This window comes from Anas acuta, chromosome Z (assembly GCF_963932015.1).
Source record: "Anas acuta chromosome Z, bAnaAcu1.1, whole genome shotgun sequence".
In the NCBI taxonomy this organism is placed as follows: Eukaryota; Metazoa; Chordata; class Aves; order Anseriformes; family Anatidae; genus Anas; species Anas acuta.
The window spans coordinates 30122525-30148942 of NC_089017.1; the positions used below are offsets into that span (position 1 = coordinate 30122525).

Genomic DNA, 26418 nt, shown 5'->3' on the forward strand with positions numbered 1-26418 from the left:
TCTCCTTCTTTCAATGGGAATCTATCTGCAGAATATTAGTAGTGTAACATTAATTTAAATGGTTTATTAAAGTTAAAAAAGAGTCAATTTCTATTAAAATTCCACCATTTATAGCGATTCAAGGGAATATTCTACTCTCAGTGCCTCAGGATCTTGATATATAACATCCTTATTTGTGTTAATGGAAACTTTACCCCTTTGAATTCAAGCGGACTGAAAAGTTTCACCAGGCACACAGGCTCTGTATAAATAAGCAGCACACAGCAAACATATTCCTTTAAAAGGATTATCACTTTGACAGCTATTCAGTTGGGGTGGCTTTTTCTGTCCCCTGGAATTCCCAGCTTGCCCTCTTAACTGCACAGAAGGTAAATCTGTATAATACTTCACAGCTGCCTTTACTGGGACCTGACACTGAGCCTACTGGATGTGCTTTCCTGGTACAAAGCACCTCGTCAAGTTTCCTGCTCTGGATGCAGTGAACACAGCTGATGAGCTGTCTTATTAAAAGTTATGAGGAAAGGATGTTCACTCCATTACTTTCCAAACTACTGGATATGCATGGCGAAGCTGAGGAACTGAGCCAGCGAGTCCCTCTAAGCTCCCTCTCTCACATGCACAAGCTGCACGGTCATGTTTACTAATGCATTGCTCCCATGGCAGTCATGATCAATTTTTTTTTTTTATTTTTTTTTTTGGGGGGGGGGGGAATGTGTTGTTGAGGGAGAAATCTTTTGTTTTATCAGTGTTCTCAGTGTTCCCTTGTTATTTCCTCATCACCACAGACCAAACTCAAGCCCGGTTGTCCCACTGGCACTGTGCACACTGGCAAAGCTCCAAGGATGTTTGAGCTGGGGCTTTGACACCCCTCTGCCTGCAGTGGTGGGAACAGGGCCAGGAGCAAGTCCTTCCCTCACCCTGCCTTCCTCAAAAGGAAAGTTTGAGGCAGTGCCACACTTACTGGGGAACTGGAGGTAGGCTGAGGCTGGAGGGGCCGAGGGCTGTGAGAGGCTGAACATGGGAGGGCTGGCATGGCACAGATGCTTGGGGATACCAGGGGCTGGAGTGCTGCATGGGGAGCTGAGGTGTTGGATTCCTGCATCCCTCCACACCATGCAGACAGTCCCCTTGCTGAGGGGCATCCCAGGGGGAAGGGGAGCAGGGGCAGAGCTGAGAGACCAGAAGAAAGAGAGATGTTCAAGGTTCAGCTGGGCCAGCCTCAGCAGTGCCATATGTGGAGCACGTACCCAGTACTTTCTGTTTGGTATAAGGACAAGCTGTTTTCTCAAGTAGTTCAGTTAAAAGTTGCAAATAACTTTATTTTATTTTATTTTATTTTATTTTATTTTATTTTATTTTATTTTATTTTATTTTATTTATTTTATTTTATTTTATTTTATTTTATTTTATTTTATTTTATTTTATTTTATTTTATTATTTTATTTTATTTTATTTTATTTTATTTTATTTTTCCCCACCCCATTGAAGCAAAAGACATTTGCAAGCAGCCTGCTTTGGAAAATTGCTGGTGCTTCGACGGGAAGAACACAATTAAAAGATGCAGTAAAAATTGACGAATCTTGGTATGTGGAGCTGAAAATGCATTACAATCCCAATTGAACTATAAATAAAAACCCTAAATTAAATAAATCTTGTACAATTATGGATTAAAATATGGTTGGCTTTAATGACTTAGCATACGGGCCTTGACTGTGGAAATGGTTGCTGAGACCACATGGCTTGCACAGAGATGCAATAATAACAAGATGACTGCTGCTGCAAGGCCATATAACCATGTTGAGGGTTGCTGCTCCTCTGGTAATGCTTTACCCTTCCTGTTCTCTGTCCAAAACTTCAGCTATTTAGCTTCAGTAACAGCAAGCAGTGTCAATAGCGGGCTCTGAGTGGAAAAGAAACCCATCCCAATAATAATAAAACTACTGGGGGAGCTCTATCAGCAATTGCTGTCGTCAGATGTTGGGAATCTGTGGCTTTTTCCTATCACCCGCAGGCTGTGGCAGCATGTTGTACTCGGCAATCTGCAAGGTGGCAAAGCCCCAAAGGTCAGGCAGGGCAGATGGCAGCAGGCTCCCCTGTCACGGTTCTGCAGAGCAAGGGTTTGCCAGCCCCAGTCTTCCCAGGCAGCAGACGGATTTGGAGGTGGATATGGAAGGAGAGGTATACACTCCTGCCTGCTCTGCCTCCTGCTTGCCCCATTGGGTAGAGAAAACTGCCCTCTCCTTTTGGATGATAAGCAGGGGTCAAAATATTTTCCACAGTCACTGCTTTAGCTGGTGGGCCAGGATGCCCTTAGCAGTCACCATTTCCCTCTGAGAAAGGTGGAGTGTGTGTGTGGATCCAAAAAACTTGACTAGTACTGACATGGCTGGCCCAGATATCTGCTGTGCCCCACTAACTGCTCCCTGAGCTGTCAAGGCTCTCCAGCTCTCTAGCTGGCTGTCCAACCTGTCACTATGGCCCAGTAGCTGCAACTGCACTACATCACTCCTCCAAAGGGCAGGGCTGAGCTTGGGCACAGAAAATAGAAAAAAAAAAAACAAAAAAAAAACATCCTGGGAAACTCTTTTTCTTGCCAGGGTAAGATGGAGCACAGTTTCCATTAGACAAAGCTGGTGAGAACTAGCCCAAATGAAGTCTGGTTTCCTGGGGACATGGATACTGTGGAGGACAGTGGCACCAAGGGGAAAAGTTCCTGCAGTTGCTCCCCTCTCTGCAGCTGTTCTCAGGGTACCTCACATCCTTTCTCTTACTGCTCATACTTAACATCTTGGCTTTCTACCCTTTGGCCAAACTTGGTTGAGGTGAGTCAGTGCATTCATTCTACTGGGGAGGTGAGTGCGAGGCAGAAGATGCATACAGGCAGACCTATGCATACAGTCAGATGGTGTAACACTCATTTTCTTAGGAAAGTAGGCTGGAAAGAAAACAGCAGCCTGCTTTTCAGGCCTTCCTGCTCTCTGTTTCTCCTACTTTGTCTGAAAGTTATGGTAGCTTAAAATAATCTCTATTCCACATCTAGGAATTTACTTATGTTTTCTTTGAACAATATTTTTAAAAGGTCTCCCAATTTAAAATGTAGCATGTGAATATAACTGTTTTTTCTTCTTCAGCAACTATTTTCTGGAAGATCTGAAGCTGATTATATTGGGATCATGATTACTTAGTGGCTTGACTAAAGCTATTTTGCAAGTCAGCTCTGATGTGTTACTTTGAATTAAGATGAGTTTTCTCATGTTTTACGGAAAAAGAAATAAATCCAAAAAGCAAGTATTCTATGTGTAAAAAAATTGCTCAATGAAAACTTGTCTTAACATGACATATGATTGTATTTCGCAAGCTGTTTTTTCACCGAATATTTTTGTTTTATTAGACATAGTTGACCCTTTGATCTTACTGAATCAACACTTTTACTGATCCAGAGGCTGTGAGTCTAACCCTCACGCTTGTTGGCATTGTTTTCCTATGGCTTGGCATTCATAATCATGCAAATTGTTGCTCTAGCTTATTCATTTCTAAATATTCTCAGAATTGATTCCCTGACGTTCTCTGTGACTCAACAGCTTTCTCTGACTTCCACTGTATGACTTAGCTCTTTAAAGCTTGCAATACAGTAACACAAGGTTCACATGTATTTTGGCAATTTACCATCTTTTGGAAATGTCTACTTTAGGGTCTTAGACACTGCAGGAAAAAAATAAAGTCATAGCAAAGCTTTTTCTGGGCTGTGTCCAGCCTAAGGAAAACACAAAGCTTTCAGCATAGAAGTTAGTAGATTTGTAAAGAAACTTGAAACATAGTACAACTCTTGACCTGCATTCTTGTAGGCCAATATGTAGTGTACATATACCCTAATGAATTTCTCCAGTTGCAGTTTACATTTCAATCATGTTGCATCTACCACTAGAATCAGTGGACATTGAGTGCTATAGTAGGCCTAGGGCTTTGCCTTTTTTATTCTGATCTTAATTATAGGACCAAGTCAAGGGCATAGAGTCCAGTTTCATGCCAGCTCCCAAGCATGTCAGGTTCTGATTAGAGCCTTCATTCACCAGGCTGGGTTAAACACGTTCTGGCTAAAATGGAGATCAGTTAGTGTAAAGTTATGAGAACAGACACCAGAGGCCATGGGAACTGGATGGAAAATTTTATATAGCAACTGTAATGCTTTACAACTCATAAAATAACCTAGGAAATAATTTTTTAAATTCAAATTTCAAAGTTTGTCTTTTCTCAGTTCCTAGGAGATTCTCTGGAAAACCTGCAAAACTGACACCTCCCAGCCTCTTTCCCAAATCATTCAGGAAGGTACGTTATTATCATTCAGCCACAAATAGAGACTTAGAATATCTGTCTGTATTGTATTTCAGTGCAATGTGCCTTCTGTGAAGTACTTAGGACAGGACTTGTAGAGGAGTACAGTCTTCGTATAAATCCTTTGCCTTAGGTGTTGTAATTCTAAAATTGTACAGAATTTTGGTCATTCCATTTTATTTTATTTTTGAAAGTCATGTACACAAAAGAAATGGGAAAATTGGAACTGTAGAACACAGAAAAATGTGAAATTATGATAGTGTTTTGAATGTTTAATATAACTTAAATTTGAAACACCGAGGCCCTCTAAAACTTGTAAGTGGCCTAATAATTTCAAATCACTTCATACTGCAGATGCCCAGAGCCCTGATAACCAGCTGTTTATAAGTTTTTTCTTCACGCATTCCAATAACATCTCTCTAAAATGTAGACTGTGTGATTCATAATTATTGTAGCTCTTCTGATTTTTCCATAGGTCTTAGCATGTGTGAAAAAATTCAAACGCTGTTACAGAGGATCAAAATATTTTGGACCAATTAAATCAAATGTTCTAACCAATAAAACTTAATGTGATCTTAAAACATATGTTAAAAAAAAAAAAAAAAAGATATGGAAGGTCAATGCATAAAAGAATAATCTTGGACAGAAAGAAAGTGGTATATGATATAGAGCAGACAACAGGTACTGGCATAAGGAAGGGCAGATGAGAAGCAGAAATGACAGTCATGTATGGTAAAAGAATAGATATTTCTTCAAGACATGAGAAAACGAGTTGGCAATATGAACACATTTACTGTGTATTGTGGTACAAATGGAAATACCAAAGGGTCTTGAACTTAGACTCATAACAGTCTGCTTACTTAGTTAACAACCACTGGTTCTAGATGAAATAAAATGGAAATAAGTCCAACCACTGGTTTTGGAGATAACTGTATATTAAATCTTCTCACAAACTGATCAGTCTCTATCATCTGGATAGTTCTCATTTTGACCTCTTCAGCTGGTAACAGATTGATTCAGAATGTCTCTGCTCTAGTGCTTATAAACCACATTTCTGCTTTCCAGTATATATTTTTTTTATCTGTTTTTGTTAGCGTACATAGCTATTCTCTTTCCCTGATGTTTACACCCTGTTCTTTTGTCATACGTTTATGCAGCACAATCATGCTCCTTCTCATCTCTCATGTGCTTGGATATGGAGCCAGGCTCTGTTAAGCTAACATCACAAAACTGCCTATTTCCTTCTCTGCAAGCAAGGGCAGCTGTTTTTTGAATTTGTCTTTCTTGTCTGTGGGCAATCAAACTGTATGCAATGCTCTAAATGAAGGCTGGATTGGGTTTTGGGAAGTAGTGCTGGCACTGCCCAAGCTCTCCTGGAAATGACTCGTCTAATAAATCTTGTAATCATGTTTAATCTTGAAAGCCTGTGCACCTCATTAGAAAGTATCTTTATATTGTTGCTTGGTCTTCCTTTACCTACCCAATGAAAAATCATTTTGCTATTTGCTTTAATTTTGCAAAATCCAAGTTAGCTTGAACTCTGGCAAGTCTGACAGTGTTCCCAAGCCTCGTGGCTACTAGAACATGCATTTTTGGGTATCCGTTTTTGCTCTTCTTTGTAAACACCTTTCAGGCTTCTTATTACTGGCATCACCGTTGACAACATTTTTCATACTGGAAGATGGAGGTGGGAGCAGCAGGGGTTGGGAGGTGTGTCCCAGTACAGCTGGAGTGTTTAGGAATGAAGCTAACAATAGGGCCCCAAATCCCACATCAGCAGCATGCTACACTGGAGAACATGCCAATGGAAAAGCAATCCCAAACACCGCAGAAAACTGTGAAAGGGGCATTCAATAACTGCCATATGGCATAATGCTTGGAAAGCATCAGCATTTTGGATTTGATCTACACTGGGATGTATTATCATTTCAATGGAATTAGATACACAGGATATTTTGCTCAACTCTGTTCTGGACTTTGTGAAGCACTTCTCCTTGGAAGCAGCTATCCTAGCATCACCAGTGTACTGCTGGGAATCTAGCTCAACATGAGCAACAGAGAGGCTACAGTCTTTCTTTCTTTCTTTCTTTCTTTCTTTCTTTCTTTCTTTCTTTCTTTCTTTCTTTCTTTCTTTCTTTCTTTCTTTCTTTCTTTCTTTCTTTCTTTCTTTCTTTCTTTCTTTCTTTCTTTCTTTCTTTCTTTCTTTCTTTCTTTCTTTCTTTCTTTCTTTCTTTCTTTCTTTTCCTTCTTTCTTTTCCTTCCTTCCTTCCTTCCTTCCTTCCTTCCTTCCTTCCTTCCTTCCTTCCTTCCTTCCTTCCTTCCTTCCTTCCTTCCTTCCTTCCTTCCTTCCTTCCTTCCTTCCTTCCTTCCTTCCTTCCTTCCTTCCCTTCCCTTCCCTTCCCTTCCCTTCCCTTCCCTTCCCTTCCCTTCCCTTCCCTTCCCTTCCCTTCCCTTCCCTTCCCTTCCCTTCCCTTCCCTTCCCTTCCCTTCCCTTCCCTTCCCTTCCCTTCCCTTCCCTTCCCTTCCCTTCCCTTCCCTTCCCTTCCCTTCCCTTCCCTTCCCTTCCCTTCCCTTCCCTTCCCTTCCCTTCCCTTCCCTTCCCTTCCCTTCCCTTCCCTTCCCTTCCCTTCCCTTCCCTTCCCGTTTCTGTTCTTGCAAGTGTCAAGAGCATGCCACCTGAAAGCAGGGCAGTGGGCGCTTTCGTCCTATGGAGACCACAGTCTACATGCAGCACATAGCTACCTTGGCACTGATACGACAGCCAGTACTGTAAGCAGTGTTGCTTATTTGCTCTGACTGTCATTTTGTGTTCTTCTTTACAGAAAGGTTTCAGCTAAAGGTCACAGGAGAGCCACTGTATATTTTTTCTTCAAACAAAATCAATTGAAGGACCTAGAACACAATAAGTTATGTTGCAGGGTTGCAGTTGCATGTATTCCCATTGGAGACCTATCAAAGTGAACTAGCACTGTTGGGAAATCTCTCCAGCTACCCCAGTTAATCAATATCTGTTCATTATACTGTCTCTGATGAATATGGCTAAGGATTGGGTAAGCATGAGTCAGGTGACTTAAAAATAACTGCACCTCAAACAAGATCGATAGAGGTTTTTTTTTTTTTTTTTTTTTTTTTTTAATTTTCCGAGTATTACTGTATTAATACAGGCAAACTAATGTACTTTTTATCTCCTCTCTTCTTCCCATACCCTGCTCATTGTTAGCATATCAACATCACTGTAGGAGTGGCTTTATTAAATTAGTAGCACTTAATCTACTGTCACACTGTCAACTTGCAGGGAGTGAACAAGCAGACAGCAAGGTTTCAAGTGGCCCAGTGTGCCTTGACTGGCTTTCACCCAGGCGGTTACCTCAGAGTTGTGCCAAAACCAGCCTTTATGGGTGCCTGCTAATATTTCTGCACTGAGTATGAAAACCCTATGCTCAAAAAGATTGTTTGAGGGGAATTCATGCCAATTATAGATGTGTTATGACAGATGAAAAGATTATAATTATGCTTGGCTTCCATGCAGAACTACATTAACACATCTACGACATTTAATAACATGGGAGGATAACCACATGCCTCAACAGAGGTTGACTTTCCCCAAAGTTGCTTAACTTCTATTTTTTTTTCCCTCCCTCCTGCTTCTCCCACCCACTGAAATGAAGAGCTACACATGCAGCATTTGGGGGAAAAGAAGGAAAAAAAAAAAAAAGAGAAATAAGAACAGGAAGAAGAAAAAAAAAGAAGAAGAAAAAGAAAAGAAAAAGAAGGAATGTATGAAGTTAAGAAGGAGGATAAAGTGAGAGGCAGAGGAAGGGGGAAGTGAAGGACAGTGAAGGGAAGGGAAAGGAAGGCAAGGCAAGGGAAGGGAAAAAGTGGCGACAGATTAATGATATGAATCTAACAACTAAAAGTTAGTAACAGATGAAATGCATTCAGCTCCTTACTGGGCTATTTATAAAAACAGGCAAACTGAATAAACAGTTAGTTAGTGGACCCTTGGAGGACATCTTGTATCGATATGGTTCATGCCTCTCAGCACATAGGCTAAATTAAAGCTGGAAAGAGCTGGATTGGAAGGTGAAGCCCTTTTTTTATAGCTAAACTGTTTGCAGAAAACTGTCTCTTGGTCATGCTGGGAGGGCTGTAAAAAGTTAGCTTTGGGAAAGTACTAAATCCATCAGAGAGAATGCATTACCAGCCAACCAACCAACCACTTTCCTCAGACTTTCATTTCACAGTACTTAACAAATTTTAGTTAATTGGCCTTCACATTCCTTTCTTTCCCCACCCCCACCCCCACATTCGTCTGCTGAGTCCAGTTGCCTCCATTTTGTTGATAAGAAAATGTGATGCAACCAGCCTAGAGTCCTTCCAAACACTTAGCAGGCTGTTTCTAGTCCAGACAACCTGTTAGAGAAAGGCTCATTTGCAAACAGATATCCGTTCTTATTGAGCTGAACAGGACTGTACATGCACTTAAATTTCAGCACATATCCAAACATTTTGAGGGATTATAGCCATAGTGCTCTGCACCTTGCAACACTGAACCCTTTTTTTTTTTTTTTTAGAATACAAATAATACAAATTATAATACAAATTTAATACAAATCATATTCCAATACACTGACTCAGATATACTTGCAGTGTAGCCTCTTTTTGTCCCCCTGAGCACAGTGCCATGCACACACATATCCTGTTGTGAGACCTCTCTTCATCTGCTTGGTTTTTTTTTTGTTGTTATTTGTTTGTTTGTTTGTTTTGATATGAAGTACAGTAAGAAGAAAATCACAAGCACCATAAAGAGCATAAAAACTATTTACCCCAGAAGAGTCTTGCTCACATCCTGCCAACTGCTACAACTGCCCCTTGCAAGAAAAATGTCAAGATTAATTACAAGAATTCCTGCTCTTCTCTGCACTGATGCAACCTCACCTTGAGTACTGTGTGCAGTTTTGGGCACCACAGTACAAAAAGGATGTAAATCTGTTGGAGAGTGTCCAGAGGAGGGCTACAAAGATGGTGAAGAGCCTAGAGGGGAAGATGTATGAGGAGTGGCTGAGGGCACTGGGTCTGCTTAGGCTGGAAAAGAGGAGGCTGAGGGGAAACCTCATTGTGGTCTACAGCTTCCTCACTAGGTGGATTGGAAGGGTAGGTGCTGTTCTATTCTCCTTAATCACCAGTGATAGGACCTGTGGGAATGGTGTCAAGCTGAGGCAGGGGAGGTTCAGGCCAGACATCAGAAAGAGGTTCTTAACCGAGAGGGTTGTTGCACACTTGAATAAGCTCCCCAGGGAAGTAGTCACTGCACCAAGCCTGTTGGGGTTTTAAGAAGCGTTTAGACTGTGCTCTTAGTCACACGGTCTGAATTTTTGGGTAGACCTGTGTGGTGCCAGGAGTTGGACTCGATGATCTTTGATTATATGATCCTGTGATTCAAGACGGCATTCTGCCCTGCAAATGAGTCTCCAGAACACTTCCCCACACCACACCGCACTCTTGACAGAGAGGAGCAAGAAGCCAATGACAAGAATTTGAAGATGAGTCCTCTGTTGATACATGCTTACAGCCCAGTCCTAAGATCACTAAGCAAAGGTCAGTGGGGAGATACATGTATGTTTGGCCAATGTCCTCACGTTTTCAGAGCACGAGAAAGCTCTAACAAACAGACTGAAAAGCAAAAGGGAGATTGACTTGTGCTAGGACACTATGTTCATTTTGCAAGACCTTTTGCTTGAATTTCTTCATCTATCAGATATACCTAAGTTTGAGCAATGCCAATCTGAAGAGGTTTTTTGCAGATGCTTAAATGACGGACTTAGTAAAACCATAGGACTCTTGACACTAAACTAATGATGACATTTCTGGGGAAATGAGCATAAGCCAGAAGAAAAAAATACACCTGCCCCCTAAATTTTTTTTGATTTCTGGCAAACAAGCAAATCTTTAAAATGTAGGATGTGGCTCTTGAAATACAAGGAAAAGAAGGGAAAGTCAAGGATACTCAGAAAGGAAGGTCAGTGACTGATAAATCTTTAATATAAAAATTGTACAAGAATTTTGATACAAATTACAAGAGGTATTTGGACAAAGTATGAGTAAAACTCCATTTATATCCCCAAAACCTTATGCATTTTATGCAAAAGACATACTGTAGGACAGTAACAGTACAGAAAATACAAGAAAAGAAAAGTCAAATTAAAAACAGGACTTTCAATTCCCTCAGATTACTAATGGAAAAAACTTGTTTAGAGTACGTACAGTATTTATGAAGCTACCAATGTTACAATTATTTGATCAACATGATGCAGTTTTTCATATCCCCTTGTACAGCTATATTCCATAGTGCATGCTTTGGTTCTGCAGGCTGGACAGCAGAGCATTCATGTTTTGCTCATGTTGAGAACAAACAGTGGAAATGAAAAGCCTCACTTATCTTGAATAGAGACAGACCTTTGCAAAAGTGTCCACTGGGCCCCAACTCCCACTTCCCTGTGCCCAGGTACTCCAGTGACATGCTTTGATAAAGCCTGCTGGAACAAGCTTAGCTTGGCAAGACAGCGGTGAGCATGCCACCCTCCTGCTGCATCCCCTGCTGCTGCTGGCATGGCACTGAGAGCAGCAGGAGATGCTGTACCATTGCGCTGTGGGAACCCTCCCATGCCCACCAAGAAAGGGGTTTCCAGGGTTTTTGTCTCTGTGACTGAACCCACTGCCAGCCCACAATGGGTCCCTGAATGCATGAGGATTCAAATCCAGTATATCTCAGCTTACATCTCCACATGAGCCCCCCAGTCAGAGCCTGATCTCTCCAGGTCACCCAAACTGAAGTGCAGCAGATGACTACATGGGAAAATGTTATGTTGCTTGGCCCGTATGACCTTCTCAGCCAATGCTGCTAAAACAACAGCTTTGCCAGTGAGCAAGAGCCTTCATCAAAGGAAGGAAACTCCAAACCCATTTGGCCATGGGTGCAAGCCCCTACAATGAGATATTCTTAGGTACAAACAGGTTACGGTGACCTGCTTGTGTGTAAGGAGAAGTGTGTGAAGCTTCAGCCAGGATAAATTTTGAATGTTTTCAGGGTTCAGGTCAGCTTGTTTGCACACCTGTTTCACATACATCATATTAGGACACAGAGCCCTTCTTATAGACTGGAGGAGAGGCGGGAGGCATGAACCGAGAACACAAATGCTGCCCGTCAAGAAACAGCCACATTATGGAAAGTAGCTCCATATGACATAGGAACCAAAGTTTGCACAAGAAAAAGCAGCATGCTGAATTTCATATTTATAAATAGCTAAATGAGACACACACACACAACAGTGGCCATTTTATTCATCTTGTCACTTTACAAACGGTGACCATTTTCACAGATGGAATGCATAAGACTTTCCAAAATGGAGAACATCAGGAGGATGTGTTACTTTTCTGAGAGAATTTTTATGACAGATTCTCTTGGAAGGAGAAGAAAATGGGTGGGGACATGCGAAGAAAATGCAAAAACTAAGACAACAACTGAAGATTGTACAAGAGTTTGTAAAAAATAAAGACAATTACAAAAATCCAAATGTAAAAAATATGGTCTGAAAAATAACAAACAACTCAGCCTTAATCTGTACAAGCTGAAGCGCCCCTCTTTGCTCCGTAGGTCGTCAGGCTAACCAGGAAGAGCGGGGCTGGGATCCCAATTCCCATGGCTGCGGTGCCGTTTCACTGCTGAGTTGGGGAGACGCGCCCTGTCCCACTGGCACAGTGTGGGGCCAGGGGGCTGCAGGGGCCTCAGGCGGCCTGCCAACACCCATGGCTGCCAGATGGGCAGGTGCTGCGTGCTGCTCCCTGGCTCGGACGTGGACACGCGTGCCTGCACCAGTGCCACCGCTCCCCTGGAGCTGCGGTTCACAGTCTCGTGCGTTCCGTAACAGGAGCGGACAGGTTATGATAAACTATTGATGAGTTTGCCATCCTAACTGCACATTATCCTCTGATCATTCCCAACCCTTTGTTTGACAATGGAGGCCTTATAAAATCTTTATACATCACTTAGCTAGTCTCGCTCTCTCTTTCTTCTCTAGAAATATAATTGCCCTGGATGCTTTCCTCCATTTTCCTAAAATATTTTTTCTCCAAAGGTTTGAAAAGAGTGGCATGCGAAGTCCATAGAGCATCTGAACAAACCTCTCTGCAGATTTGACATTTGCTCAGTCAAGCTTCTCGTGTTATTAAGCACTTGAGAGAAAATATACATACAGGTAAATGTGATTAAAATTATATAATTTTTCCAATTTATAATCTTCATTTTACTGTCATTATGTCTTCTTCACCCTCTTTCTCTGTCTGTATGTCTGTCACATACCCTCACACGCACACACACACACACACAAGAACAAGGACCCAAATGGTTTATTGGATCAGAAAGTCCTGGTTTCCACAAACAGCCTCAGAAATGTTGCAGAAAGGCTGCTAGGCCTGCCCAGCTCATTGTTGCAGATCAGCTAATCCAACTGCTCCTGCTTTGGTCCATACCATGTGCTCATGGAGTTGATGGGAGAGCAAAATTTGGGCTCAGCCTTTTCACCTCTGACATACAAAAAACATTCCTTCCTGCCACCTAGCCACAGGAAATTGCTGGTTTCACCCTTTGTAGCTTCTGATGCATGTGGAAAGAAAAGGAGGGAAAAGATCAATGACCTTTGTCTGACTGGTAAAAGGCCCTCTATTTTTTATAGTGGGCACCATCACTTCTGTTGCAGCAGATATCGAGTAATTACCATACAGAACTGGAAACAGATTAAGCATCCAAAGCAAGCAAAAAGGAACTGCTGTCCACTAATCTGGTGAATAATCCGAGGATGTGAAAAATAATGAACCCCAGAAAGGCTGTGTTTAGGTCTTCCAGTCTTGGGATTTGTCTGAAATACGTCTTTGTATTTTTACGTATCGCATTGACAATACCAGTTCAACACACAATGTGCAGCACTCATTGGCACAAATGGGATCTTATGTTATGAACCTAGCATAGAAATCCTGCCAACCTGGCAAGGAAAGCATGTTTCCCTTACTTCTCTGGCTACTTGAATTTCCAATGACTATTCAGCAGTCAGTCAATCAGTTCTGATTAAACAACGTACTGTACAAATGAAGGGGGATGCTTGATGCCAGGTAATCTGGCCTTCCACGCACTTGTAACTTCTCAGAACATGGTGCTTGTGCCCAAGCTACCTCCCCTTTCAAACTCTTCCTCTCCTGACTGCCTCATCTGAAAGGCAATTCTGGAGTCTGTACTTTTGGCAGTGTTCTTGTTAATGAAGAGATAAATCAGGAAGGAGCAAATTCCTCCTTGTATGAGGGCAGCAGATAGTGTCTCAGATACACTTCCCTAACACTTTACAGAGGTTCACGCTGACCTCAGCAGGAGATGTTCCTATGACAGCAGGAAGGATATTCGGAATTGGTATTCACTGTTAGAATCTGAGGGGATGGTTTTGCTCTGAAATTTGCCACAGGATGGGCTAAATCAGAAAAAGAAAAGATTACACATCTTCTTTGCCACTGAACCTGCACAGTCAGTCCTGCAGCAAGTCTGCACATCTATTTCTAGCAGGCACAGTATGGCTTATGCCAATACAAAGCAATTAGCTGCTACATAAGCAGACAAAAGTGCCGTCACAGACAGCATTTCTCAGCTGACCTTTTGTTAAGAAGCCATCTTGTTACTGTCTGTCTGATAGCTCGATAGAGCAGCCAGTGGCAGCCTTGGGCTTCCCAAAGACAAATCGAAGAGCTCCAGATGGGACTTCCCTTCACTCATTGCAGATGTGTGTGCGTGCGTGTGTGTGTGTGTGTGTGTCAAGGAACAGGGAGGGAAAGCCTGGTTCTTATACTCAATTTCCACTTCACAGGGGATAAACAGGCAATTACGCATCCTTTTATATTTGATGGCCAAGTGCTGAACTTGAAAGCACACTATTAGTTTGTGTCCCTTCAGGGCCAGTGCAATAAGTAGCCAGGAGAGCTGGGGCTAAGCATGAGAGGGTGTTGTCTGCTGTTAGTGTGACAGTCTTGTCAGCAGCATTCACATTACTGGAAGGTAATAAAGTGACAAGTAAGTTATTAGAAAGATATGAGGTGAAATTGAACTGAAGCTTCTTGATGCTCAGCTCAGTTCTTTTTTTTTTTTTTTTTTTTTTTTTTTTTTTTTTTTTTTCCTGCTTTGTAATGGGCCACTATTTGTTACAAACCAAGCCTTGTCTTGAGATCTTATATAAAAAAGAAATATTTATTCTTTGCAGGAAAGGTCACATGAATTTACAACACCACACTTTAAAGGAGAGGAATCGGAAAATAGTTTTATGACAACTACAGCTGTTATTAAAAAAAAAAAAATAATACAGTGTCATCATAATGAACAATAATACTGGCAAAAGTCAGAGGACTTGTCAAAAACATGTCCATTTTTTTAACCCTTTTGCGGCTAAGAACAGTTTTCCTTTCAGTGCCAGTGCCAACAATGCCGTAACAGCAACAGTATTGGGATATACATGATCAATATCAAAATCAAAGCTGTCATTTAAGTTGCTATTTAAGATCATGGCTTGACTGGGGAAAACAAGCCACATAAAGACTACTACAGACTCAAGATATCTTACTCACATAAAAAAGTTGCTGCTTCCTTTTGTTGCCAGCCATTTTAAAGACAGTGATAATGCTGCTTGGCAAGAAGAGACAGAAACTGTGGGACTAGAACAGACACGTACTTGGGCAAATGTGTGGGTGAAAGGTTCAGTCCATTGTATCATGTTGCTCTGTTCATAAAGAAAAAATGGGTATGGAAAAGAGTTCCTTTTATGTCCGTACAGAAGGGGGAAAAAGCGCAACTCATCATGTGGCGACGGCAGGATATGCTGATGCTTATCTCACAAAGTAGCACTAGAGTCACTGTTTTGTTGAGTTACTATAGCAGCAAAGTAGTGACATAAGTTTAAAAAAAAAAAGAAAAAGAAAAAGAAGGAACTGACATCTACCAGCTGCCATCATGTGTCTGCCACTCACCTTCTCCTCGCAGAGAACTCCTGCTGCCTCCTTACCCTTACTACAGATACCTTTGCTGATTTTTTGAAATAAGAAAAGAACAATTCTGTTAATACAACCCAAAGAGAAAAGTGACAAAAACATTCCCAGGACAGAAGAAGTGCTAATATTCCTGTTCACATAACTGGCACATAATATTTAGAGGAGCATGTGTGCACATCTAGATCAAACACTTTCCCTCCCTTATTCCTTCCTCAGCCATCAATGATGCTGTGAAAATGTCCTGCAGAATTTGGGTAAAAATGTATATCTGAAAAGAAGCCCTGTTTTCTGACAGTGGCTGAGATTTCTAACAATCCTATCAAAAAGCAGATCCAAACCATATAATTTGATTTTAAAATACCAAACTCATTGAAAGAGAATATCCTGGACCTAAAGCTTGTTCTTGTAAGTGGTTCCTATCTTTGGAACAGATCAAACCCTGTATCATTATGTTTCTGGGTTTTCCAGATAGTTACGCAGCTCTTTGCCCATGTAGTTAACTATGCTGAATCATTAATTGCGTTAACTGAGAAGAATAAAAATCAGGGAAAACTCAAGCATATACCTCAAGGGTATGAAGTCTCACTTTCTATTTGCTATATTGGACTGGATCTACAGAGGTGCTGACCTCCCGTGGCATCTGCTTTACTGTTCAGTACCTGTTGACGCTTCTTCCTAAACGGTTCCTGATTTGTGGATGGAAAAGAAAACACATAGGTGATGGTAAATTATAAACTTTTGGAATAGGCAGAGAAAGTACACTTTCATTTCCACAATGGTAGAAGAATGGAAGGAAGGAAGGAAGGAAGGAAGGAAGGAAGGAAGGAAGGAAGGAAGGAAGGAAGGAAGGAAGGAAGGAAGGAAGGAAGGAAGGAAGGAAGGAAGGAAATATAATGAAGTTTACTCACAGCAAAATATGGTGCACAATTTCTGCTGTGAGAAGTATCTGAGAAACACAAATTTTATGAGCTTAGTCATGAAAAGCCTTTGAGAGATCTTTCAGAGCATTGTGTAAGTGCTTACAGGCTTTTAAATCTACCTTCCACATTTTATCAAGTTCAATTGTGACTCAGTGACAGAGTGCTTATACTTTGTGTGCATTACTACAGTGTCACCATGGAGCCAGTTGCAGTTTAAGAGGCCAAGTTAAAATCTCAGCTGTAACAAAATGTAGCTGTTTAAGATACAACTTAGAAAAACTGGCTAAATAGTGTAAGATGCGCAGAAATATTTAAAATATAAATTAGCTCTGTACGAGCACTAAATAATTAATCCTCACAGAAACACCCATATGCACTAAGAGCATATTAGTATTAGCCATGTTTTAATGGAGTGAAACATAAACAGGTGAGTGATGTGATCTGCCAAAAACTAAGCAGTGACATGAGGCCACCAGTGGTATTAATGCTCAGTTCCTGGTTCCAATTCATGTGATTTGACTGTGCTGTTTTCCTTCCAATTTTTTCCACACAGTCTTTCAAAAGATATGTAATGATTAACTGGTATTGCATGCTTCCCTGAAAAAAAAAAAAAAAAAGAAAAAAAAAGAGTGCTCTCCATAATCAAGAAAAATGCATAAACATCTCAAGAGAAGTAATTCTGTTTCTAAAGGAGATTCAGCATGCAGAGATATTTGTCCACAAAAAAGTGGACAAAGCCTGTTTGATATTTACAGAAATATGCAACTACTTTGCATGAACAAAATGGTAAAACACTGTGGAAAGCATGCCTGCAGTAACTATAGGAACTAAACAACAAGGAACTAATTTCCATGTAAGATGAAGAGCCTCTGTATGACTCCCCTTCCTCAAATTCAGCCTAATTCTTGTAAAAATGGTTAGACTGACAGTCTTGAAAACTGAGAGAATAGCCACAGGTTATGATGGCATAAGCAGCAGCACACTTGTCTTGTCATCACGCCATTATGCCCTGTGCTGGACAAATAAGAGGTTCAGTCTTTATAGTGATTACAGTGTGCATCTCTGCTGAGATCACCTAGAAATGCTAGCAGTTGTGTTAATTTTGTCAGTAAAACCAAAATTCTACCATCTGGCCTTTTTTAACATTGTTCAGAAAATTGCAAGTAATACCAATTCTATCACAGGAACGTTTCTGATGAACACAGATCCTCATAGAGATGCTTGGTAAATAGGAAGGAGGGAAATACCATTCAATTCAATGGAAGTTTGTGTGCCCTCCTAAAACCTAGACTGTTCTGACTTTAGTATCACTAGCACAGTAAAAGCACTTGATTCACCTAAAGATAACAGTGAGCAATAGTCTGTCCATCAGGAAGTTCTCTTACATGGAGATCGTATCTTCTACAGGGCTTAAGCACAATCTGAATGAAATTTAGGATGCCATAAGAGTAGGATTGTGGATTTTGTAACAGTTTTTGGAGGTTTGTTCCTGCTCCTTTGCTTTTTATGAAGTCCTGTTTCATTTTGTGTAATAAACAGATTTTTCCTATGTAATTCATATGCTGAATTTATCTACTGATGATGTTTAAGTTTCCAAACAAGTTTACCAAAACCATTTGACCTCTAACAGAAACAGAGTGAAATAAGAATGCAGAACAGTGATTCATTCAGTGAAGAATTATTTATATACCTCAAATGTGTTTTTCATTAAAAACAATATTTATTTATATCATACATAGTTCAAAACAGTGTTTTAGTTTTGTTTTATTCTGTTCTTTCTTTCTTTCTTTCTTTCTTTCTTTCTTTCTTTCTTTCTTTCTTTCTTTCTTTTCTTTTTTTTTTTTTTTCTTCTGTAGATATTCAATTTTTGTTTTGTTGGTTTTAGACTTTATGTCTTGCTTGGTTCGTAGTAGCATGATTTGTAGAGGGATGGGAGTGCAGTACAGGTAACACTACAAAGGTCCACGTGTTTGAGAAGAATCCACCTTTACTGTTCTAATTTCCCTCTGTCACTAACACACTGAGTTTGCACAACATAAAACAAAGCAAAGCACATCACTCTACGCAATTTAACAAGGCAAAGTAGTAGAGACTTTGAGGAAAAAAAAAAAAAGTTGAAAGAAAGACACTGTGAAACTGGTTAGCTTTTGCTATAAACTTTTTGTTTGTTTGTTAAACCAGAAGGTAAAAATCCCTTATGTTTTCTGTGGGATCCACAAAATTTTTTGGGGTTTCATCAGTTTACACAATCAAAAAATGATCAGAGGCTTGTAACCCACAGAACCATAGTGAGAAATCATTTAGAAAAAAAATTCTCTTTTTTTCTACAGCTGGAAGTACTGATTTATTAGCTATTGATTCCTACTTTTGGAAACAAGACTACTGAAATGCATAAAGAGTGAAAAAAGAGGAAATCCATATTGAGAAGTTCCTCTAGAAAGTGTAAGTACTCAAGTGGACATAAAGGTAAGAATGATTGAAATGCACAGCAAATCAAAACAGCTGAAGCTAAAGCAAAAGAAACATTTCTGACTCTTGGCTAATATTCTGGGTCAGTAAATACAGAAAAGGAACACATTCTCAATGAACAAATATTTTATTGTATGCTGAAACATCCTTTTTGTTGTTTTTGCTTTTTTTTTTTTTTTTTTTTTTTTTTTTTTTGTAAAGAAAAGAGTCTACAACTCTACACACCCTAATGGTTTTGGCTGTAGGCTGAACTTAAGTAAATACCACCACTCAGTCAGTATGTTGTGGTAACTCAGGCTGCCAGTGTGGTTTACCAGCTCAAGGAACATGTGTAAACACCGGAAACAAAAAGAGATTCACAGGACAGCCTCTCATTCTTTCTGCCTTTCTCAATTGACAGCTCCTTCTCCTGCTCCTGCCCATGGTGTCTCTCTTGCATGCTCTATTCCTCAGACTTTAGTTCTTTTCTGACAAACCATGTGGGTGAAACAGAAAACATTAACACACCTAGAGATCCTTTCTCTGGCCTCTAATTTGTCCAAAGGGAAAGTTACTCAATAAAAAGTCCAGCATATGTTTTCAGAGCTAAGTGCTTCTGTCATTAATTTCTTTTGATTGCTTCTATAAAACATGCCTTAATCATACTACAGCACTTTCTATTGGAAAAAAAAAAAAAAAAAAAAAAAAAAAAAAGACAACTTTACAGAACAACATAGTCAACATTATTTCCCTGTTCTTTTTTTTTTTTTTTTTTTTTTTTTTTTTAAACACCACAAAGAATCCAGGCCATAGTAAGAAGCACACAAAATTATATTCATCTTTGTTCTGTGACAAGTAGTATCAGCATTTATATCCCCAAATATTATGCATGTTCAACAAAAAAAAAGTTTCCACTGATTCACATGACACAATTCTGTTTTTTCTTTCATGTAGTGTATTATATAAGGAATGAGGATGCTCTATTGTTTCTAGTAATAGTTGGCACTTGAAAAAAGCACCAAGAATTCTGTATTTCACTTTACACCTTTTCCTTCCCCAGTAATTTTTCCTGTAGTCCAAAAACTACAATTGTGGTTGTGGTGGATAAGTAACTACATTTTCTTTTTTTTTCCATTTTTTTTTTTTTTTTAAAACGTGTGCAAAGTTGGCACTTTTGTATTAACACTAAACACTAATACTCTTTGTTTGGCATTCATGCCCTCATACTGACCAGACCACTTTTATCTAAGTGTATTTTTTTAAAGACACTTACTGAAAATATGGCAATAGTTTAAGAAAAAAAAAAGCATGGATATTATTACACATCCCCTTGTAGTGTACTAAAAAGTGCATGACTGGATTTATGTAATAGTACAAGACAAAAAAAACTGTATCAGATCAGGTACTGTAAAGCATGCCAGCACCTCTGTATTACTTATATCTAGCAGGTAGTTAAAACAAGACCGTGGTTCTTTTAAAAATGTGCATTAAAGCTAACATAAATGAGTAGAACTAGCCAGCAAACTATTTTTCCTGCTTATCTAACAGCTGAATGTAACTGTAAAAATTAAGCAAAAAAAAAAAAAGAGTTAAACCACCATCAATACAATTGTTTTACATCATAGGCCTGTCAAGGCTCAATATATATATACAAGTGTAACAGCCATGCTTAGTAGAACATTATCCCCAATGCTTAGAAGACACAAAGACAACTAAGTAGATTTTTTTTTCTTTTTTTTTTTTCCTTTGCTTTTTTTTTGTTTGTTTGTTTTGTTCTTTTTTTTTTTTTTTTTTTTTTCAGGTGAAGCTCATGGGTAGAACAAATTGTCTCTTTGGAGATGACCAAGAACATTCTAACAGAACTAGGGACAATTGCAGGCTTTCTCTGTGTTTTTTGTTTGTTTGTTTGCTTGCTTGCTTGCTTGCTTTGCTTTCTTCTTAAAGGGTATTTCACCCCAGATTAAAGATCCCACATTTTTATTTCTATCCCCCCCCAAAAGGAAAAAAAAATAAACCAACAACCAACAGAGGGAAAAAAAGCACCTGGTGTTTCTTTCTTTTGTTAGAAAAGAAAAGAAAAAGATTATATATATATGTATATTTATATATATATATATATATATATATCAAGGGAGGCTGTATATGGCAGTTCAAATGTGGTGGGCCCTCTCTGAGAGCTGGCATTATGCCGTGTCCATCCTTGAACTAATCTACTGAAGTGAACGGAATGTTTTTATGCAAGTTGGGATTCTGACTGTGCCGGTTTCGGCTACGGACAGAGGAGAACATCATGTTGCACCCAGGTACTTTGCATTTGTGCATCTCTCGCAAGTGCACTGTTTTATAGTGCACTCTGAGGGTTCCCTTGTTGCTGTACATTTTGTGGCAAATGTTACACATTATCCCACCGTTGCTCACCGAAACACTGTTGAACATGAGGGATCCTGGGACATCAGTGCCCATACCTACAGCTAAGGCAGGGGCATCTGCTTTGTGGGCAGACTCCCCGCTGTCACTTGCCCCATCGACGTCATCCAGGAGAATGCCCTCATCACTTCCTGCATCAGATTCTCTTGAGGAATGGATACTGCTGCTGGACTGGATGCTGGAGGTGGTGCTCAGGTCTAGGACCATATAGTCTTCCGACATGACCCTGCCATACCCATTCATATGGGAATCCTCAGTACCAGCAGGTGAGGAGGTGTCTTCCCTTATGTCAAGCCCCATCTGATGCTGAGAGCCATATATCTTCACCAAAAATTCATCACGGAGGTCCTTACTAAGAGAAGGCTGTGAGGAGTCCAGGCCCATGTCATCCAGTTCTTTGGTCAACAGTTTACGGTGCAGGTTTATATTAGCACTGTGTCTGGGAAAGGAAGAGGGAAGGGAAGAAAGGAAAAATGTACAGTATTTTTGATTAAACACAAAGTTGCCAAGCACCAAACCCAAATTCTGACTTAGCAGTAACTTATACAAATATCCCCTATTCGTGTTTCTTGGAAAATTCAGTCTTGTTAAAAATGAATAATTTGCAACATAAAAACAAAACAAATGAAGCAAAATAACCCCCCCTCATATCATTTTTGTTTTCAGCTACTGCTCCTCAACATTAGTCCCCAGCAGCAGCTATAGCTCTTTTATTTGATATTTGCAAAATAGTAAGTTGGACTAACAGAAAATGCAAAGTGATGTTCTTGGTCCCTGAATCCCTGCTGCCTTTCCTAAAGCCTCATTTCAGGAGTAAACACGATTAATACTTAAAATATCTGTGTGTGTTTGTATCTATATCTATCTTTATATCTGTACCTATAACCAAATACTTATATATTTATACATACATACATATAAATATATAATATGTATACATATATATTCACATAACTGTAAGTGAAATATAGGAGAAGAAAACTATAAAGGTAACCAAATGATACATAGTCAGAGGTCCTGATTCTGATAATGTAATTCTGGTATAAAGGAACTCGGAATCGGGCCAAATCAAGATGGAGAAGACTTGAAAGGTTTAGGAGAACAAGTCTCTGAAATCCACATGTAAGTTTCTGAAAATCTTAGCCAAAGTCACTGATGCCATCCTTCTGGGAGGACACTGCCACTCCTCACTGCACTCTTCCCAGGACTGTGTCTGTGTAGTGCTGAATGACCCAGCAAAATAACTACTAATGGCAATCAGAATTTTGCCCCAAATCGATCAAAACACTTAACCATGGGCTTTGGCTTAGGTGTGTGTTGAAGTCACTGTGAGTGCTCAAGAGACACTGGAAAAGCTGTCACTGACGTCAGTGGTCTTTGGACCAGATCCCAAGAGCTGCAAGTTAAAATATTCTCAAGAGTTTTACAGGATCAGGGCCTTTGTTCTCAAGAAGTAAAGCTCTACATTTGCAAACAAACATAAGCCTTTGGGTTAGTAACTGTGTAAACCAGCTTATTATTGTAAATGCTGCATTCTACTCTCCACTTTTGACATCGGCTTTATTTTTCCATTGCAGTAGAACCTCACTGATTTGCAGTAGCATCAGAAAACCCTCTTTGAAAAACTGCATTTTCTGAATTAACAATGCAACCAACGAACACAGATATCAAAGACCTCTGACTGCAGAACATGCTCTTTTTGTTGAAGTGTTTAATGATGAGAAATCAGTACAAAGTTTTCAATATTAGAAAACTTTAGTGTTTAGTATTCAGAATGTACACCATTGTGGAGGAAACAACAAATATTTAGCTTCTTTTGGAGGCTGACTGGATTTTCAAGTCAGTAACAAAAGAATTAGCGAAGTTCTACTGCGGAACATTCTTTGCAAGCTAAGGACCCAAACCCGCAATTTACAACATGCAGACTCACCAGTCTGTCTGCCCATTATAAATTGCAGATCAGAGCCCAAATGTAGGAGGGAAAAGAAAAGGGAGGGAAGGGGGAAGGGAGAGAAAGAGAGAAAGAGAGAGTTTTAACATAGGAATACTTTAATTTGCAAAAAAAGCACTAGGTATAAAACTGACACGGGAAAACATAACAATGATCAAATATTTTACAAACATTCAGATCCTATGGTAACAAAAAAAAAAAAAAAAAAAAAGAAAGGGAAACAATAACTATTAGCAATATTTCCTTTTTGTAAGCTTTTGTTTTAAGAAACCCTTTGAAACATACCTCTCAACCAGCTGAAGTCCAAAACACAGTACAGTAATACAATGCAGATAAAAAAGGTAAATGCAAATGTAGGAAGATTAAATTGATGCGGAGTCAATGTCTCTAATTTTATGTCACTTATTTTATGATTAATCTATCTGTTACTCTTAATTTATGGTAATAAATAAAGATAACAGCAATAGAAGTTATCCAACCCACTCACCTGCAAGTGCAGGTAACTGTTCTCTGACATAAAACTGATGCTGAACTGCAGTTTAATTCAATAATATCTGCTCAGGATGTAAATATTCCAGTAAGGGAGGTCTATAATGGAGAATTTCTCTTCTAATGTGAGACAGTTGAGAGGTATGGGCAAGGGCAGAAAAAAAGTGGAGAGCATTCCTTGTTTGTTTTCCCACATGGGAAGCACTTCTTTCACACAAGCAAATATAGCACCATTGTTTTTTGAGGCGCAGAAGTGTAATTATGCATATCCCCACACTGCACTTAGGAAGGCTGAGCTTACCTTGTGATAAGATCAGCTTTCTAATCTTTTGCTAAATTGAGATCACAAAAGAGAGAGAGAGAAGAGAGGAAAAAAGAGAAAGAAAGAAAGAGGAGAGAGAGAGAAAGAACAAATTCACATTCCAATCCAGACATATCTGGTCAAAAAAAAAAAAAAAAAAAAAAAAAGTCAAAAGAAAATAATGTTTGAAACTAATAAATTACAGACTTTAAAAAAGTCTTGATTGTGAAACTCTTTTTGTCAACTGTAATCTCACTTATGCTGTTGTCCTAATGGATACTGTCTCAACCACACAACATGAAAAACTTAAAGCAAATTAATCAAAGCATATTCACATCATCCCCATCATCATCCACAAATGAGCTCTGAACAGATGCATACAGAGGACACACACATGAATGGCAAACAGTAGTCCTGACAGTCCCTTGCCTTCCTGGTGTCAGATGGCATAAAGGCCCAGGTAAAGTTGCTAAGCACTGTACAGGAAATGCTTACTGTGAAGGTCTGTCCGCACATGACCATAAAAGCACATTTGTGCTTATCATCATAATGCTAACTGCAAACTACTCATAAAGCGCTCGTGGGTTTACTTCTTACAATTCCCCCCACCCCTGGAAATTTGCTACGCTGCAGAAACTGGTCAGTATAACTGTTACTGCTGTTTCTCACACATTAGCTCTCACTGTTTCTTTGGATTGTTGCTGGGAAAAACAGCAGCCAGCCATGAAGTGAAAACAACTTCAACATTCACTGAATGAAGAGATAAGAATAAATCATCTTAAAGAGGGGCCACTGAGCCCCAGATGGACAGAGACTATTCTGAGAAAGACCAGTGTAAGGATGCAAACCCTGCTGATGCTCTGAGATGGAGAGATGCCTCTCTTATTCAATTCTCACTTACAGCAGTGGCAATCAGTAATCTAATTAAAGTATGTACCAGCCCATAATATCTGTCAGGCAAACGATGTGCAGAAATGTGTGGACAAGTTCTGGCACTCTACTCAGTAGTGTCCCTTTTCCGCTGTCAGCAGTACTGTTGGATTCTCCTAATATAATTACATTGACTTTTATTCAATTAAGTGCCATTCCTAGCCTTAAAAAAAAAGCTACTTTATCAATTGATTCAGGTGTAATGCAATAATAAAGATGAACTCATGGCAGTGCATTAGCTCTGCTGTTCATAACTTCTGAACATAGGTTCATTCATAGCAGTCGATTTCCATTATGCAACCACAGTTCAAAAGAATTGATTCTTTTACATTCATTTCTTAATCTATTTCACTTGTGTTTAATACTTTCTCTAAATACCATATGCAAAAACATTCAGTTAGGTATTGTGAGAAAAAAAACAACACATATATTTGAACGCTGAAGGTTTGAAATCTTATGATAAAGCCAATGTCACACAGACTAAAACTTTGACAGAATTAACAACACTGTGTGCTAAAGCTACTAGCTGAACACATTTCCAGTACCTGAACAATGGCTGGGATAAGAGGGAAGGAAAAGTATATTTTCATAGATGCACAAATCTAAAATGCCTGACCTTGAATCCCTTTCCTGACCACTGCACAATTAAATGTAACATTGCACTCTGGGGCACAGACTGAAGACCCCATATAGCATGCTGCTTGAAAAGTGCCCTGCATAAAGAATGCTTCTTTTCAGGGTTGGCTGAAGCATTCCCAAGGTTTCTTTGGGAAACAATGACCAAGGAGAGTCCTGTGCAGGAGCATGCTGATGTGTGCAGGAACAGCTACGAATAATGTCTTCATCAGAAAAAATAATTAAGAAAGAAGATATAGGCAGACTGGAAAGACCACTGACCAGGAAAGACAAAAAAAGAAGATGTTCTGGAAAAAAGCAAGCACTCGCAATTGCCAAATAGAATAGGGTTGAGTTTACAGGTAAAAATGAAGCATAATTTTCTATGAAGATAAGAAGAATATTCAAATGGAAAGGCAGAAGAGTATGTGGCAGATACTCAGTATTCTGACCCAGTAGCTGCAAACAGCAATCACAGGAAAAAAAAAAAAAAAAAGAAAAAAAAAAGTAGCATTAAAAATATTGGCCAAGCCTATACCATCTTTCATCTTGATAACTGTAACTATTTCCTATTTCTTCGCTTCCCTCATCCAATGCTGATCTTCCTTGCTGTTTTTTTCCTTGGAAAGCAACACTCACTCAGCCATCTTAAATTGCTCCAAGGTTCTTTTCTCCATACCATACTGAAGTATTTAATTCTAGTCCTTTGCAAATCTTTCCCCTCTGCTTAATCACACCCAGACACTAACAAGTCCTCCAGCAGCCCTCAGCCAGTGCTAGCCTTGTCATCTCTTCCTCTGCTCCTTGCCACGGCACCTGCAGTTTCTCTCTTCAGCTGTTCTGTTCCCTGATGTGATCTACAATGCCACTACCTCTTCCACCCCAGAGTACCATTCCCAGGTACACGTAAGCAATATTCCCTGTGTAAG

General features: G+C 39.6%; 1 protein-coding gene across 9 annotated transcripts in view; it reads right to left on the minus strand.

The window, feature by feature from the left end:
• Positions 1-14500: 14500 nt before the first annotated feature.
• BNC2 (basonuclin zinc finger protein 2) overlaps positions 14501-26418 on the minus strand; it is a 350261-nt gene continuing 338343 nt past the window's right edge. For 7 of the 9 annotated variants that reach the window (XM_068667759.1, XM_068667755.1, XM_068667757.1 and 4 more), the window contains one exon: positions 14501-21642. In XM_068667759.1, coding sequence (XP_068523860.1) covers positions 20982-21642 — 661 coding nt within the window. In that variant the 3' untranslated portion in view covers positions 14501-20981. Of the gene's footprint in view, positions 21643-23944; positions 23976-24043; positions 24081-26418 lie in introns of those variants that run through there. The other 2 variants (XM_068667764.1, XM_068667763.1) reach the window with 2 other exon arrangements.